This window comes from Lissotriton vulgaris, chromosome 6 (assembly GCF_964263255.1).
Source record: "Lissotriton vulgaris chromosome 6, aLisVul1.2, whole genome shotgun sequence".
Classification (NCBI taxonomy): Eukaryota; Metazoa; Chordata; class Amphibia; order Caudata; family Salamandridae; genus Lissotriton; species Lissotriton vulgaris.
The window spans coordinates 1851218610-1851236054 of record NC_141694.1 but is presented as its reverse complement, the minus strand read 5'-3'; the positions used below and the strand labels follow the sequence as shown (position 1 = coordinate 1851236054).

The 17445-nt window shown below is 45.3% G+C and overlaps 1 protein-coding gene across 1 annotated transcript in view; it reads left to right on the top strand.

Annotated features, from left to right (window-relative positions):
- The window catches only part of PPM1G (protein phosphatase, Mg2+/Mn2+ dependent 1G), a 177391-nt gene that overhangs the window by 46741 nt on the left and 113205 nt on the right, over positions 1-17445 (top strand). The window contains exon 5 of the mRNA XM_086928168.1: positions 385-881. Coding sequence (XP_086784294.1) covers positions 385-881 — 497 coding nt within the window. The remainder of the gene's footprint in view (positions 1-384; positions 882-17445) is intronic.

The window sequence follows — 17445 nt, the reverse complement described above, 5'->3', positions numbered from 1 at the left end:
AACTGAGGCCATAAAATCGTCTGTAGATTTGCCTGCATTACAATGTTTCTGCCAGCCTCCGGATTCGGGCTTGTATTCACTGAAGATGGCCTCTTGCATGAATGCATGTCTATGGTGTAGGGGCCAGGCTTCTCTGCATCATACCTCACCCATCCCACCTGCAATATTAAGTTTTACAAATGCCAAATCTATTTACCATCTAAGAATGCCGGTTCACTGTCTCTCTGGCAGGACAGCTCATGGAATTCACTTTGGTCTGTTGTAACCATATAATATAGAAGTTTTAGACTTGTTCATGCACTTTCGGCATTTCAGTTGCATTGAATTATCGAGTAGTTAAAACGCTCCATTAAAATATTCTTCTTTGGTTTTTTTTTTTTTCAGTGGATAACGAGGAAACTGCTCTATTGCACGAGGAAGCTACCATGACTATTGAAGAGTTGCTAACACGCTATGGACAAAACTGTGCCAAAAGTGTAAAGGACAAAGCAGCCATGGATGGTGGCGAGAAGGGGCATTGCAACAAAGATGAAAAAGCAGCTCACAAGGAACCTACTGTTAACGGAGAGGTAGAACCAGAGGCAGGCTCTGGAGACCGGGAAAGCAAGAACTGCAAGGTTGATGAAGCTACTGGGATCTCATCCAGTTTGGACACCTCTAAAACAAGGAAAAGTCGTGCAGGAGACACCATGAGCAAAGATGCAAGCAGCACAACAGAAAAGCCAGAGGTGAGCGGAAGTAAGAAGGCGACCTCTTCAGTAGGCGAAGCTGGACCATCCTGTTCTTCCGCAGCCAAGCCACAGCGTGGCACAAAGTCTGCCATATTTGAGGACAGTGAGAATGAATCTGAGGAGGCAGAGGAAGAGGAGGAAGACAGTGAGGTAGGACATGCAACATTAATATCGTAAAGCATTACAGGACTCTACACTGCTGTTGGTTTTCGGTTTGCATGTTTTTTGTCACTTAGTATGTCCAAGCGTTGTAGTACAAGTCAAGTGAAAAGCATTTCCCATTTCAAGAGACCTGCTTAGATTATTGCTAGAACCCTACTATTATTACTACTACTAAATAAGTGGACTTAAATATGTGTAACAGGAGTAATGGATAATATGTATTTGATATCGATTGATTGAATAATGAAGAAATAACCTTTTTGTAGATAGACCTTGTTTCAAGTAGATGTGCTAAACCACTCTCTTCACTATAGTTAGGGAAGTAGTTCTGTTGCAGGGATTCTGCCCTGGAATAGAACTATGCTTGTGGCCATAGAAGATCAGCATGTAGGGACTGAGGTGCCATACGACCTCAGTACCTAGAGCAGACTAGCTATAGTGCCTCACTTGCCCTCCTAACCTTACAACCTGCAGTTGGGGCATCCATAGATTGGAGGTATGCGTGGAGTTTTTTGACTCACTGGGGGTATCTCTTCTTAGCGCGACTTCTATCTGCGCATACGGTGTGAAGCCTATCGCACTGGGGGTACTTTAACTCGGTGTGGCAACCATCTGCGCACAAGGCCATTGGGAGAACGGCAGACATGTGGTTGAGGGACGCTGAATGACTAGTGACGGTGCTGTGCCGCTGCAGAAAACCAACAAAATACTCAATCTCCCAGGGCTCTGCGGGGCCACACGCATGACGTGGGACGCCTCCCGACACGTTTCGGAGAGGGCGGATCCGACGGGCGGGTCTCCCAGGCTATTTGAACTCCTCACATCAGGTCGCTAGCATCTTCGCGGCGATCCGGAAACAGGCAGAAAAACGAGGTGTCTTCCTCTGAACAGTAAGGAGCTATAGAGGTGCTTGGGGGGGGGCATTATGACCTGTTACTTTTGTGGCGGACGGCGTTACTTTAGCTGACGCCAACGTACCTTAAGATTACAGGTCTTTATAGTCCATACACGGTGGCTCGCACCGCTAGCGTTGTTAGCAGAATGTAATTCCAGGCCGGGTGTGAGTAGCTTCCTCTGTATTGTTATTTTCCCTTTACTGCAGGTTGTGTTCTTGGGACACCGACCTGCTGGACGCCATGTCGAGTTTACATCAGCAATAAACTCTGTGAGTGGTTTGCATTAAAGCGGTCATGTTGCTCCAGGTGAAGTTGTTTATGGAGCACTAATACAATTTATACACAACGTCCGGAGACAGAGGGCGGATTCATTAAGAGATGTGGATTATTTTCGATTATAACATTGCACAGAAGATTCGATTTTTTTTTTTTAATTAACTCATTTTAAATGTTATTGATGGGTGCTGAATATGGTATCCCTTAAGACCATGTACAATAAACAGAACCTTTCTATTATGATTAAGGGGATGTGACAAATGCGATTATTTTCCGTCTTTTTTCCCCTATTGGGGTTCTAACCATATACTCATATGGGATTTATTTACATTTCCAGCACGTTTCCCTTATTGTTGGGATCCTCTCCATACATGTTGATTCAACTGGAATCGCATGGGATCAGTAAATTGGTACTTAGACCGAATTACGGTGTGACCAATTTTGGAAACTGGTAACAACACATGTCCTGAAGAAGACCGGGGTGACCCTTATGGCACAGTAAGTCGGTCAAAACATGTTGACAAAGGCGGTATTAGGAGGGTTGTTTTGAGAATCATGAATTTCTCTTGGAAACATTACCCATCCGCTTATTTCTTTTAATCCTGGTTGTGGAACCTATTAAAGTTTTTGCTTGGTATCCACAAACTAGTTTTAAACACTTTCCCTTTAACTGCACATGTTGTGAACCTTTTTCAGTCACTGGGTGATACTTCACTGATCACTTTTTGATTTATATGTTTATATGTTGTTTGGTCTTGTACATTTGTCTTATGGTCTTTTTATGTTAAAAAAAAACCCTACCTATGCTCCGCCCGGAGTGTGCCTACACCTGGGCGTATTGTAAGCAGACCCGATGATGAAGCATGTCACACACTTCGGTGTGTGAGTGAGGGCAGTATTCTCAAAACAAAGAATTTTTTTGTTTTGTGGAGTGTTGAGGGGCTGTCCTTCTCTTCCTACAAAGATCAGAATGCTGCCATTCGCAGTGAAGCCAGCTGACTGCTGACCTTGTGTGTATGATTAGACCAATGTGGGGGTGGCGGGGGTGCAGAAGCCTGATGGATGCCCAGCAGCTGCGGAGCTCCAGCACGAGACCTCACACAGCTGGACTAGCCTATGATCCACTACAGTCTCCACTCTCAGCCCTGTGAACCACAATAGCATAGCATGGCATCTGATATGGGTAGGCAGGAGAATACCTTTAAGCAGATGCTTTCTCGAATGGGTGCACAGAGACCAGAAGTGGAGGTTAAACTTTTCTTTGGTTTCCTGCCAAGTGACTTTGAATTCCAACAGAAAAGTGCACCTACAGAGTCCCCTTTGATACACTACATCAAGACTGCAAGTGGACTTTTTTTTTTTTGCTCTAAGAGAAATGTAGGCATCCAGAACCTCAAGCAAGATGCCTCCTATATGGGAAAACTGGATCTAGAGGCTAGAAGCCACAGGACACGTCAGAAGTAGTAGCCTGGGCTCTGACTGGAGGTGATCCCCATCGAAGGAGCTAGTAGTGTATCTACAGGCACACCTAGAGAGCGTTGAAAACCACTTGAAAAGGGAAAACTTAAGAAAAGGAGCTCCAACAAATGTGGGAGAAGTCATAGACATGTACAAGAGGCTATTCCGATGCACCCGCCTGTACCTTGTGGAAGAGGGCATTGTGCTTGCCATACACCATGTGGGTCTGGGTATGGGGCAAGGAACTGAGCTGATATGCTGACTAGGGATGGGCAGAACTTGCAGAATTTCACTCTGCCGCATTCCACAGAGTTACCTTGGTGCCACTGAGAGCCGCTATTTTTGGCAGGTTGCTTTCTAGTTCTTTGACACACTTGGATATTTAAATGCGAGCTGCGTGGACATGCCGCTGGCGCGCCTAAGGCAAGCCCGTCTGCACCAGTCAGCGTCCCGGAAGCGGCCAGCGCCAGTCATGCTGCCTGCAAATCTCCAGGTGCCGAAACAAGACGTAGCTATACTGGGAATGCCTTATGCGCCCTTGCTCCCTCTACTTGCTGCCCTGCTGGTGATTGAGCTGTGGCTAAGGAAATAAATCATGTCTGCACACTGTGTGGGTTCAAGATGGATGTGGGGCCTGCCCTTTTGGACCAAAAATTCAGTTTTTCTCACCAGTTTACCAGGGCCCCCCTTTTCAGGCAGCTTTGATTAATGCTCGCTCATTCAGGAAACATCATCCGGATGTCTTCGACCTCTTAGAAGACAGATCTCTTGATTTGTTGTTCTTCACAGAAACCTGGCTGACTCCGCATCGGATCTGATTATCACCCTTGCCATACCTGTGGGCTATGGGATCTCTAGAGCTGACCGCCCGTTGGGGAGAGGGGGCGGTGTGGCTATTATCTACAGGAATAAGTTGGAGCTTCGTAGAGGTGATGCTACTACATGGGGAGGATGCGAAGCTCTTGACTTTTCATTTGTTTCTCTGCACATTTTACCCTAGGTGGCTCCTTGATTTATAGACACCCAGGCCAGGTGGGATCTTTTCTCCAGGCTTGGGGGACGTGATGATTTCTAGGGCAGTTAGATTTTTTCACTACATGGTCCAATTCATGGAGGATTGCGAATACACAAGCTCTGCTAGCTCGTTACGACAGAGCACACTATGACCAGCTCGAAAGCTTAATGCAACACCTGAACGCCTCCATCAAATGTGCGCTTGACGCAGCAGACACCGCAGCCAGGTCTAACACTAGCGTTTTACTACGACGACATGCATGGTTGCGTATTTCGGGCTTTAAGAACGAGGTGCAGTCCACCATTCTTAACCAGCCAGTCAATCCAGACTTCCTTTTTGGCCCCGCAGTCAACACCATTTTAGATAAAATGAAGAAAGACACAAACTGCAAAATCAATGGGTGCATTGCAGTTTCAGCAACACAGATGTTCCTTTCGACGCTCCTCATACAGAGCAGCTACACGAGGCATTACATCGTCATACAAAGGCAACACCCAAGGTTCCTTTAACAAAAACTCCAACAGAGGTTATAGGGGCAACAATAGCAAGGGAAGAAGACGTGGAGGCAATAACACCAGAGCCTCCACTGCCACAAAACAGTGACTTCATCACGCTACCTCCAGACCACCTAACACCGGTCGGAGGCAGACTCCCAACAATTCCTATCTGTCTGGAACGCAATTACCACGGACAGGTGGGTGAGACAAATTATCCAGTATGGTTATTGCCTAGAACTCACTTCTACCCCACCAAACATACCACCCAGACACCGTCCTATGTCCAAAGAACACATCACCCTGCTACAACAAAAGGTGAAATGCATGCTGGAAAAAGGGGCCATAGAGCCAGTCCCTTTCCAACATCAAGAGACAGAAGTATACTCCCTATACTTCCTTATTCCCAAGAAGGACAGTTCCCTCAGACCAATATTGGACCTCTGACCCCTAAATCAATACATCCTGTCGGAGCACTTCCATATGATCACACTACAGCAAGTGCTCCGGTTGCTACAGCAAGGAGACTTCCTGGCAACATTGGACCTCAAGGACGCGTATTTTCACATACCCATCCATCCATCCAGCTCACAGGAAATCTCAGGTTCACAATAGAAGGTCAACACTACCAATTCAAGGTTCTCCCCTTCAGGGTGACCACTGCTCCAAGAGTGTTTACAAAATGCTTAGCCACAGTAGCTGCACATCTCAGGAGGCAACACATCCATGTGTTCCCTTACCGAGACGATTGGCTCATAAAGCAAAATCGGACCAACAGTGTGCAAGAGACACGTCCCAAACACTCCAGCTGCTACACAGCCTAGGGTTTTCCATAAACTACCCAAAATCTCATCTACAATCATCCCACATACAGCAATATCTGGGAGCGACTATAGATACCTCAGTGGCAAAGGCATACCCAAACTCAGCGAGGATAACCAGCATGCAGATGCTAATTCGCAAATTTCTGCCACAATACTCTTCCAGCTAGAGTCTTCATGCAGCTCATAGGCATGATGGCCTCCTGCATATTCATTGTCCCCCATGCCAGACTTCAAATGCGTCCATTGCAAGAATGCCTAGCACGGCAGTGGAACCAGGCTCAAGGACAACTAAAAGACCTAGTGTTGGTAGACAGTTGTGCTCGGTATACAACCTTTACAACAAATCTTTTACCACGCACTACCATTACAACGCAGTCATTACAACGCAAACCATTACAACGCATTGCGCTGGGGGCGCTCTAGGATAGGGAATAGGTTTAATTTACTATCCAACACCTTCCCTACTATCCACGGGGACTGGAGTTGGAATAGTAAATTAAACTATTCACTATCCAGCACCCCAAAGCGCTATGCGTCTTAATGGTATGCGTTGTAAAAACCGCGTTGTAATGGTATGCGTCGTAAAAGTATGCGTTGTAACGTCATACATCAGTTGTGCTCACAACTCTCTGCAGTGGTGGAACCCACAAAACCTTTCCAAGGGGCGACTGTTCCAAGAGCCGATTCCACAACTAGTACCAACAGTGGACACATCACTGACAGGCTGGGGAGCCCACCTCCTTCACTACACAGTACAAGTGCTCTGGACAAACAAACGAAACTGCATATCAACCAACTAGAGTTGCTAGCGATATTCCTAGCCCGGAAAGCATTCCAAAAACACTTGTACAGCAAGACTGTGTTGATCCGGACGGACAACATGACCGCAATGTATTATATCCAGAAACAGGGAGGAACACACTCTCCACAACTGTCCCACTTAGCACAGAGCAAATGGAAGTGGGCAATCCCAAAAGATATCTGTCTCCTGGCAGAACACCTTCCAGGGAAAGGCAGTCAGATTGCAGACCTGCTCAGCAGGCACAGCCAGCAACTACACAAATGGGAGATTCACCCCTAAGTTCTCCAACCATTCTTCAGGCAGTGGGGGCACCCAGAGATAGACATGTTTGCCACAAACAAACTCAAAATGCCAGTACTTTGCCGCCAGGTTCCCATATCAGTTGTCGCAAGGCAATGCGATATGGATGAACTGGTCAGGCAGATTTGCTTACGCTTTTCCCCCAGCACCACTGATTTCGCTGGTGGCACGCAAACTGCGGCAACAGTCACTCACACTGATCCTAGTTGCTCCCACATGGGCGAGACAACCATGGTACACAACGTTCCTGGAACTTTCAGTAGTTCCTCATCAAAGGCTGCGCCTCACACCCCATCTTTTAACTCAGAACCATGGAGAAATCGGACACCCAGATCCAAATCAGATGAACCTAGCGATCTAGCTCCTGAAGTCTTAGAATTTGGATACCTAGAATTTGGATACCTTAACTTTCCTCCAAACTGTATGAATATCATTAAAGAGGCAAGGCGACCAACTACGAGAGCATGCTATGCAGCTAAATGGAAAAGGTTGTTTACTGCAACAACCAAATCAACCCTTTAGACGCTTCCATACAGAACATTATATGTTACCTGCTGCATCTTCAAAGATGCAACCTAGCGTACTCTTCCATAAGACTACACCTAGCGGCTATAGCAGCATACCTTCAAAACAGGCAACACCTTTCACTGTTTAGAGTACCAGCAATAAAAGCATTTATGGAGGGTCTTAAAAGAGCAATCCCTCCAAGACACCCGCCTTCACTGGTCTGGAATCTAAATATAGTACTTACCTGACTTATGGGACCTCCTTTCGAACATCTACACTCATGCGAACTGCAATTCTTAACGTGAAAGGTGGCATTCTTAATTGCCATTACTTCACTCAGGCGAGTTACAAGCACTAACCATTCAGGAACCCTTCATGCAAGTACATGCTAACAGGGTGGTTCTTAGAACAAACCCGAAGTTTATGGCAAAGGTCATATCCAGCTTCCATATTAATCAATCAATAGAACTGCCAGTGTTCTTCCAAAATCCAGTCAGTAGCTGAAAGAGCGCTACACACACTGGATATAAAGAGAGCTCTGCTTTATTATGTGGACACAGGGGTGTGGAATTTATTAAAATATCTACTTGTCCATGGGACACGTTGCTTCATAAATCTACTTGTCCTGTAACAAAATCCACTTGTCCCTTTGGTGCCATGTTGTGCTGCGCAAAATTATGGCAGCAATCTCATTATATAAGAGCTCTTAAATAGCCTCTATGATTATGCCAGGGCACCTACCATAGTAGTGTTTTGAATACTAGCAATCCCTTTATGCTGCTACGTTTCCGCAGATCTAAATACTGGGATTGAAGGTAGTGGTAAATAGTTCCAGGGTTGGAGTGTCCTTTTGAGTCTATGCAAACCTACTAACTTGCATGTTTTAAGGGTTTTCAAAAACGCTTCTCTAATCTTATCCAATACTGAGAAATATTGGAAATTTACTCCTGACAATGGCAGATTTAAACCTTCTTCCAGAGTTGGAAATAAAGTGGTTGGAGGGAAAATAAACTTGCAAACTCTCAGGTTATCGCAAGAGCAAATCTACACATGCACATTTGCTCATGCTAAAATGCAGTTCGCAAATATTTTCTAGGAGTACTATTTCTTGCCCAACTGCTGTAAATTCTTGAATTCATGAAAGCCATATAGCTGCCCTTACTTCAAGGACATGTACTAAGGGTGCACTTTTGAGACTTTCTTTAAAAAGTGGGCCCCTAATTTGGTCTTGCGTTAACCATGACTTTTTGTGTTTATTAAAATTCTCTCTGTATCGGCTGGCTTCACGGTGAGTGACTGCATTCTGCTCTTTCACAAGGAGCATATCGGCACACAAAGTAGTTATATTCAGTGCCAGTAACTAATGTGGCAGTGCATGCTTTTTTGAGACCAGAAACTATTTTTGCTTTTGCCAATGTTGGTTATAATGGTGAGGATCTGGCAGCTCTCACATCAATAAGGTTTTACATAAACCATGCCAAAACAACTCGCGCATTGCCAAAACTAAAAAGCTGACCACCATTTCAGACCTACTGGTTTCGCCATTGCTTGTTTATTTTTGTTTCCCAAAATCGTATTGAAACTGGTTACACTTAATTTCTAATATGAATATTTTGGGGAAAACCTACCATGCATCAACAGATTTTACTAAATGATGCTGCAAAGAAATGGTACCTGAAATTTTACAGTAGTGTAGCAAAAAAAAAAAATTTCCTTTCATTTTTTAGGAACATTTTATAGCGAAAGCAAATCATTAATCTTGCTTTCAAGCTTCTGCAAAAATTTGCATCTAATCATAGAGCATTCTGGGAGCATTATGCATAGCCTCATATTGGTAAACTTTGAAACCACGTGTCCACATTTTTATACTGGAACCACTGTCAGTAGTGCTGTCAGAACTTGCATTTACTGAGAGCGCTCAGCCTAATAATAAAGGCTCTCAATTAATGAACCATAAATACAAGTAAGCGCTACTTACCAGTATGCATCTGTTTTTGGCATGTAGGGCTGCTGACCTTCATATCACCCGCCCTCCTCCCCGATGCCTGTAGCAGCTGCAGCATTATCTCTGGCATGGCCATCTGTTCCTTTACTATCTCCATCTCTGCCACAATGGCGAAAAACAATCTGAGGATGGAGAAGATGCCCATGCGCACTGTAGTCGCCTATCTCGTGATACTTCGAAGACTCTTCCAGGACAACAGGGTGCAATCATCCGGACTAACACTAGGTGGCGATCTATGCACAGATATGAATGTCAGCGGCCCTACATGCCAAGAACAGATGCATACTGGTAAGAAGCATATTCCTTTCTATCGTTCAGAGCTTTACCGCTCCCCTGGCCCAAGCTAACGTATCGCCCGCCGTCTTCGACTACCTGGTGTAATACTCTCTCGTTTTTTTAGGGATAAGATCCGGACTATTAAGGCGGCGTTCACACTTGCGACAGCAGCATTGGGGTGCCAGTGGATTCACAATTTGCTGACCCGGTCCACTCTTTGTCCACATTTAGGACAGTTGACCCCCTGGAATCCTTAAATTCTAAAGGGTCTAAAGTCTGTTTCACCCTCGGACCCCTGTCCAGCTAGGCTATTGCCAGTAATGGCAGCAACCATGAACACAGAAGTGAATACCATCATTAATATATCCCTTCAGAAAGGGGTGGTGTCACAGGCTTGGGAGTTGTCTAAGATCTTGCCACTTCTAAAAAAAAAAAAAAAAAAAAAAGAAAAAGAAAAAAAAAGCCGTCATTGGACCACCTTCGACCAGGGAACTATTGCCCTATCTCCTGCCTTCCTGCTTTGGCTAAGGTGTGTGAGAAGGTAGCTAATATACAGCTTACGGAATTTGTGCAAAGGGAGGCACTCCTGCATCCAGCCCAATCAGGGTTCCGGGCATTGCATAGTATAGAATCAGTTCTGGTTGAGGTGTCAGAGGCCATTCGTGTATGCCGGTGGGAGTGCTGCATTAATATTGCTGGACCTCTTGTCAGCATTCGACACTGTCCAGCACTTACTTCTCCTGGCACGATTGGCCAGGATAAGTGTGGCGGGTACCGCTTGGGGTTGGCTTAAGTCTTTTTTTTTGGGAGGATAGAGTTGAGCTCCCACCATCATCCTCCTCCTCTCAGCCAGTGACTACAGGAGTTCCCCAGGGATCCTCCATTAGCCTCCTTCTCTTTAATATTTGTGACTCCGCTGATACATCTGGCGGAGGAGTTTAAGGCCAAGGTGATGGCCTATGTTGATGACAGCCAGCTTCTTTTCACTTGGGACAAAATATGCAGATTCTGTGCTTCTGGATCAACACGGTCTATTTTTAAATGGCTGGCAGGTGCACAGCTCAAGTGCAATGAAGAGAAGTCAGATTCTGTTTAAGAAATTCCCTCCTAACTTGCGAGAGCTCCTTTTGGCCTTCTGAGTTTCCATTGCCTACCTCCATGGGGAAGCACACTAAAAATCTGGGGGTATGGTTTGATGAGGGTCTTTCCTTTTCAACACACATTACGAAACTGGCCGGCTGCTGTTTTGGCCTTCTCAAAACTCTCATTCTTTCTCATTCTTCCTCCGGCATCGAGGGAAACTGTTACTTGTGCACTGATCCTGTCGCGGCTGGACTATGCCAATGCCCTTTTTGCTGGCGTTCCGGGCTACCTGTTGAAGTTACAGGTGGTTCAGAACGCAGCAGCTAGACTCCTACTGGGCACTTCGGCTGGGAACAGTGCCCGACTTCAGTTGTGATCCCTTCACTGGCTCACAGTGGCGGAAAGAGTAAAATTTAAATCGCTGGTCCTGGCCCATCATGCCCTTCATGGTTGTGGTCCTCTTTACCTACAGATGCGTTTTTTGTTCTATGCTCCTGTGCGCCCCCTTCACTCCTCGTCCCTATGTTTTACTCAGATTCCCCGCTTCAAGCTTCAGTGTCTTGGGGCAGATCCTTTGCAGTAAAGGCTGCTGTGGCCTGAATTGCTCTTCCCCTTGTCCTGCGTTCTATTCAGGATCCAGTGGTTTTTAAGAGGAAACTAAAAACACATCTGTCTAATTCTTGTTCCATACCTTCTAGGCACCGCGCTGGGATACTCCTGAGTAGCTGTGCGCGTTACAAATGTATGTAACTTAACATAACCTAAACACCTCTGCGAGATTCCACAGTCCTGCGGGCAGCGTTATTTTGGCACTTTGTGCATATTTTCAGCACCAGTGCCATGTTCTGCGAGTGGCACCATGCGGTGCACCAGAGGGCGCTGCATTTTTTTGTTGCTGCTCAAGTAAATTCTCTACGCTAGCTGCTGCTTTTTCGCTGCGAGCTGCAGCTTTTTCAACACGAGCGGTAGTGGCCTGTTAAATCAGGCTAGGGATGCAAATTCCTGCTTGCGCCTATCAACTTAATGTTGTTGAGCCGCCTTGAATAAAAACTCCATGTGGCGGTTGGCAGAGTTTTGCCAGAACTCCCCACTCCAAGCCCACCCCTACTGATGACCTTCCTTCACTACTTAAAACAATAGGAAGAAATCATGGCAGTGGCTAGGACCATGCAGCAGATTGAGTTTGAAGGTAATAAGATTGCACTTTACCAAGAATTGTCAGCCTTCAGTATGGGAGGGGGAGCCCTAAAAGATGAGATCCTTGTCACAGTGGAGAAGTGTGGCTCAATGATTAGAGCGGCAGACCCTGATGCAGAGGTCTAGCCTGGGACCAGGGTTCAATTCCCCGCCTCAACGGGTCTTGGGCTCAAAATTCCACGGACCTCATAATTCTCGCCTGGGTGCCTATTCCAATCATGGAGTCCCACTCTGCAACTCTGGGCTATAGCTTGCTTAATCTCCACAACGGCCCCCACAACGCTAAGAATGCCTGGCCTCCCCTTGGGGGTGCCCAGGAGTGGACGCCTCACAGGGAAAGCCAGGATGGGTTCCACAGCAGTATTCGTACAAGCGCCTTGAGACCTTTGCGGGTGAGTAGTGCGCTATACAAGTATCAATTTACATTTACACACTTGCTGGAGATTCCTTGGTTTTGAGCCAGGCTCCCACAGGAGTACCCTTTTACAGTGACAATGGTATATGCACTGACCATAGTTCAAGAAAAAATCAGTTATTGCAGACCTCATACAAACACCGGACCAAGATGTTCTAATGGGAGGTGATCTGAATCTGGCTAAGTGCAACGAGCAGGACAGATCCGCGCATAGGTCGGAGCAGATATTGAAGTGGCCTTGAGAAACATTTGGTCAGTTCAAGTAAAGTCGTACCCGGAGTAGGCATCTGCCCAATTCCAGTTGTACTCTATTGGTAGGATTTAGTGCATCTGGCCAGAACCCCCAAAGGGTTTCAGAAACTGCTAAATCTGTTCTCTAGGTTCATGGCAGACATGGATCTGACTGTTAACCAGTATAAATATCAGATTATAGTCTATGGCCCTAAGAGGGTGAAACCCAGAGCCTATTTCGTCAATAACACCAAGATCCAGTCAGTTCCTATTTTTAGGTCTCGCCTAGGCAGCGCTTGCGCATTCAGGATATGGGCTTCAAAAGCTCCTCCCATTTTCGAAGCTTCTTCCATCCCCCCCCCCCTGTTACATGTGTTGTTACTCAGAGCTTGTGTCACTATTTCTTTGTTTAAGGTGTAGCACTGGAGACCAGTGTTTGTGATTGACAGAACTCTGCTGTAAATCTTTTATCTTGCCTCATTAGCTGTGCATTCAAAGACTGTTTTGGCGGATCACAACCCCATTACTCTCAGTTTTGACTTAAACATTCCATCCAGCCCCCGGCCTTTTGATTGTAAGCTTCTGTTTGACTTATCCTACGTTGAGCATATGAATACCTGGATTCCTGAGTTTTTTGCTAATAACAGGGGATCTGTTTCTGCAGAGGTAGTTTGGGATACATTTAAGTGTGGGGTTCGGGGAGAAACCCTGAGCTACTCGATAAGAAAACAGAGGGAGATTCGAAAGAAATAAGCAGAAATGAATAATCTGAGATGGTTAGAGATTCAGCTCATGCAGGCTTGTAACAAGGGACTAGCCACAGACACTATTACTAAGGATCTACTGGCTCTTAAGGTCAAGATTCATCAAGGATTTGCTTTAAAGTTTGCTCAACAACTTGCTGCTTTTCGAACGGAGGTTTATAAAGTAGGAGAAATTTCAGGAAAACATCTGGCCAAGAGGGCAAGGCAGAAAGCTGTGTTTGCTAGTATTGACAAAATTAATAATAATGTAGGGGCGATTGTTAACAAAACTGCAGATATACTTAAGGTGTTCTGTGCCTTCTATGCTAAATTATATGCAGAGGATGTAGTAGGAGATTGTTCAGACCGGATTACTCAATTTACTGAATCTGCTCTGAATGGTATTTTACCTACACAGGAGAGGGAGAAGCTGGATCTGTCAATTACTTGGGAGCAAATTGAGCCGTCACTGTTGTCTTTAGCTTCTGAAAAAGCTGCAGGTCCTGACGCTATTCCCCTGGAGTTTAAGCATTTTCGTGGTATTCTAAGATTAGAACTGGTGGATTTATTTTTAAGAGCCCAACAAGGTATTGCTCCTCAGTCATGGCATGACTCTATAATAACTGTATTTCTTAAAAAGGGCAAACCCCCTTTGTTACCGTCATCTTTTCGCCTCATTTCACTTATAAATGCCGACAGTAAAATTTTCTCTAAAATTCTTGCCTCACGATTATCCAATATTATTTCTCGGCTAATTTCCAAATATCAACATGTTTTTTTTGCTGTCCGTGACACTGCGGATCCTATCCGGGTGATCACGTTCCTTGATTGGTCCCAGGCAACCCGGTCTAATGTCGGACTTGTATTTTTAGACGCTGAAAAAGCCTTTGACTGGGTTGCCTGGGGTTATCTGTGGGACGTGTTGGCCAGTAAGGGATTAGGTCCAGGTTTCCTAACGGCACTTAAAACTATGTATACCGCTCCAAAAGCTTGTATTCGAATTAATGGCCAAGTTTCCCCTTTTTTTTTAATCACTAGGGGCACCCGTCAAGGATGTCCCTGTTCGCCTTTACTTTTTGCACTTTATATTGACCCCTTAATTAACCGCTTTATTTTGGAACAAAAGATCAGACCTATTTATTTAGCCTACACCAACTACCGAGCATTGGCTTATGCTGATGATATTGTGATATAACCACCACCGATGTCCAGACAGCTCTTCCGGCAATTAATGACCTTGCTAAACAATTTGGATCATTCTCCGGTTATAAACTTAACCTGGAGAAAACGCAGATCCTATGTTCTGGGGATAACCCACCTCCGAATATCTCTACCATTTCAGAGGTCACATACTTTGGTATTAAGAGATCATTGCCCAAAGAGAAAATACCGGAACTTAACATAAACCCCGTGATAGCACAAATTAATACTATGTTACAGCGCCTAGATCACTTACATCTATCATTGTATGGTAGACTCAACATTTAAACAAGCATTGGAAATGCAATAGGGCTCGCATTAGGAAAGTTTAAGCTATTGGTCTTATAAATGACATTTTATTTATTTATGTGTTATTTTTTTAAATAGCTAAATTAATAGCTTTGTCATTTACAAAGCCAATAGTTATAACTTTTGCAAATGTGACACCTATAGCATTTGTAATGCAACATGTTTTGTATTTACGTGACTTAGATGTATTGATATTACAAATAACAATGGCTTTTAGCACTTTCTGGGTGGGTGAGGAAGTAGCTAATCTGTTTGTATTATTTATACAGTGTTTCTATTCCTGACAGCGTCACACTATAGTGAAATCTCACAGAAATATACTTTTGTGCTCTGAAATGAACATTACCCCATACCCAGATTAGTATAGAAATATTCTGAAATGACGATATAAAATAATATTTTGGATAATAAAGCCTCAACCCGAAACTAATTTCACTTTGTGATTGATATAATCTCACGCTATGAATCATCATGAACTCAGTCTGATATAAATGTGCATTCTGATATGATCTCAAACTCTGAAATAATGCGTCTTCCGGTGCTCCCTTCCCTCTATCCGGACGTGCTCAGTATGGGTCCCCTGAAGCTCTCGCGCTCACCTTGCTAGACTGCGAGTGTAGCCGGAGGAGCCCTTATCTTGTGATATTTACGAAAGTTTTTCATTGCTTGTTAATTTCTACGTGGGCAGATTGCAGAACGCGTGAGCGCATTGTGGAGTGTGACTGAGCTTGGATCCCGCTCCGGCCAGGGTTCGTGTGTGTCACAAGTTTGCTGCATGCAGGAAATAAACAGTGTATGGCAGGGAGGGAGACATGACGGGTACAGGCCACAAGCTTAGGTAGCACTCACACATGAGGGAGGTCGTCAATGGAGAGGAATGGGGGAAGCGAGAGGGTGAAAGAAGGGACGACCGGTTTAGAGGCAGCGACTACAGCAGAGCATCAAAGGGCTGGGCGAGAAGGGAGGGGGGAATGGAGGAGATAAGGACCAACCAATGGGGAAATGGACTGACCCAAAGTGCACTGTAAGCATTGGTATTGTACACAACAGGTATTTCGGGAGCTTTAGGTGACACCTAAAAAGGATGCCTCTGCTTAGCGAATAAATTGTAGCAACAATTAGATTTACGTATTAAGTTTGTTTTGTAAAGTGCTAAGTTTAGTCATCAGGGTAGTCAAAGCAGAGATGATGGTACATACGACAAATGTAAAATAAAAACAAAAAAAACATGTCTGTTATTCAGTCATGAGTCAGGATCCCTGATCTGTGTACAGTGTTAACAACCAAAAAGTGCATTATTGCCCAATTAAGTGCCTGGGATAACGCCCCTCCCCTTCCACTTTAGAATACACACATGTACTGCGATTCCGTAACAAACACGAAGATGGGTCTGCCTGACAGATCAGAGCCGCGCGCACACCTCTCTCTCCGCTAGTGACGGACCAAAAATACCGAAAGCAAAAATAGCGCACCTTGGCCGGTGCAACTGTGTGCAGCAGTGGGCAGCGCCGAGTCCCACTGGGAGGTCCGCTTCAAGGCAGCGGTGAGTAATGTCGCCCTTCACACGGACTCTGTCCTCCATCCCAGCCCTGTCAGAGGAAAGGAGCCGCTTCCTGTTATTCTGCGCTCGCCTAATTTCTCATTTAAATGCTGGCCCCGGCTAATAGCCGAGCGGACTTGCAGGATGGCACTCCGCAGAGAGATGGGAGGCTGCAGACTTCTCCAGCTGCCGCTTCTCTGTGGTAAGAGCGCGCGCTTTCAAAGAATCCCAGGCTTTTATGAGGGGGAATGTTTGCAGTTCGACAATTCGGTCTGATATATACTGCGGTGCTATGGAGTTATAATAGTGGAGTTCCACATGGTTCTGTGCCTCTTTAAATGTAATAACAGTCCGGTTTCAGATTTCACCCGGCAACAAGAATGCCCCAATGATTTGTGTTCGGGCCCGGGCGAGGAGGTGAGCGGACTGGGGACCTACGGGGACGGGGGATAGTGGTGCAAACAGGCAGCACGAAGACATGGTCATTTGTCCCGTGTTTAGTTTACTTTTTGTCCTAGTTCTGTAGTTCGTTTGCTTTGTTTGGTCTTTCATGTGATGCGAATTTGTGTGTTCTTGTATAGCACGCACTACGAACTGTACCGCATCTAAGCACTCATGTGTGTTGCCTTTCGGCTACATATGACACAAACACAGCTTGATGAGAAGAAGGGAAAGTTTAAAGTGGTGACATTGTGCACGTGCTTTTTAGGGCTTGCGCTTGCGCAATGACCTAAAAGGCGCACATGCACTCGAAGAAATCGCCAGTGGATAAGCCCCTTTAGAGCTTTGCCAGCTGTGCGCATGCGCACAGCAGGCGAGCCCTAAAAATGCTGATCCTACCAAAAGTGTTGTATATGTACCGTACTATACCGCTGGAATTTCACTCTCTCTGTTTTAAAAACTTAAAAGGACTACATCCAGGTTTTTGTGGGGCTATAAACGCCATCGTAAAGCCCTCAAGAAAATGATACTTGGTAATGT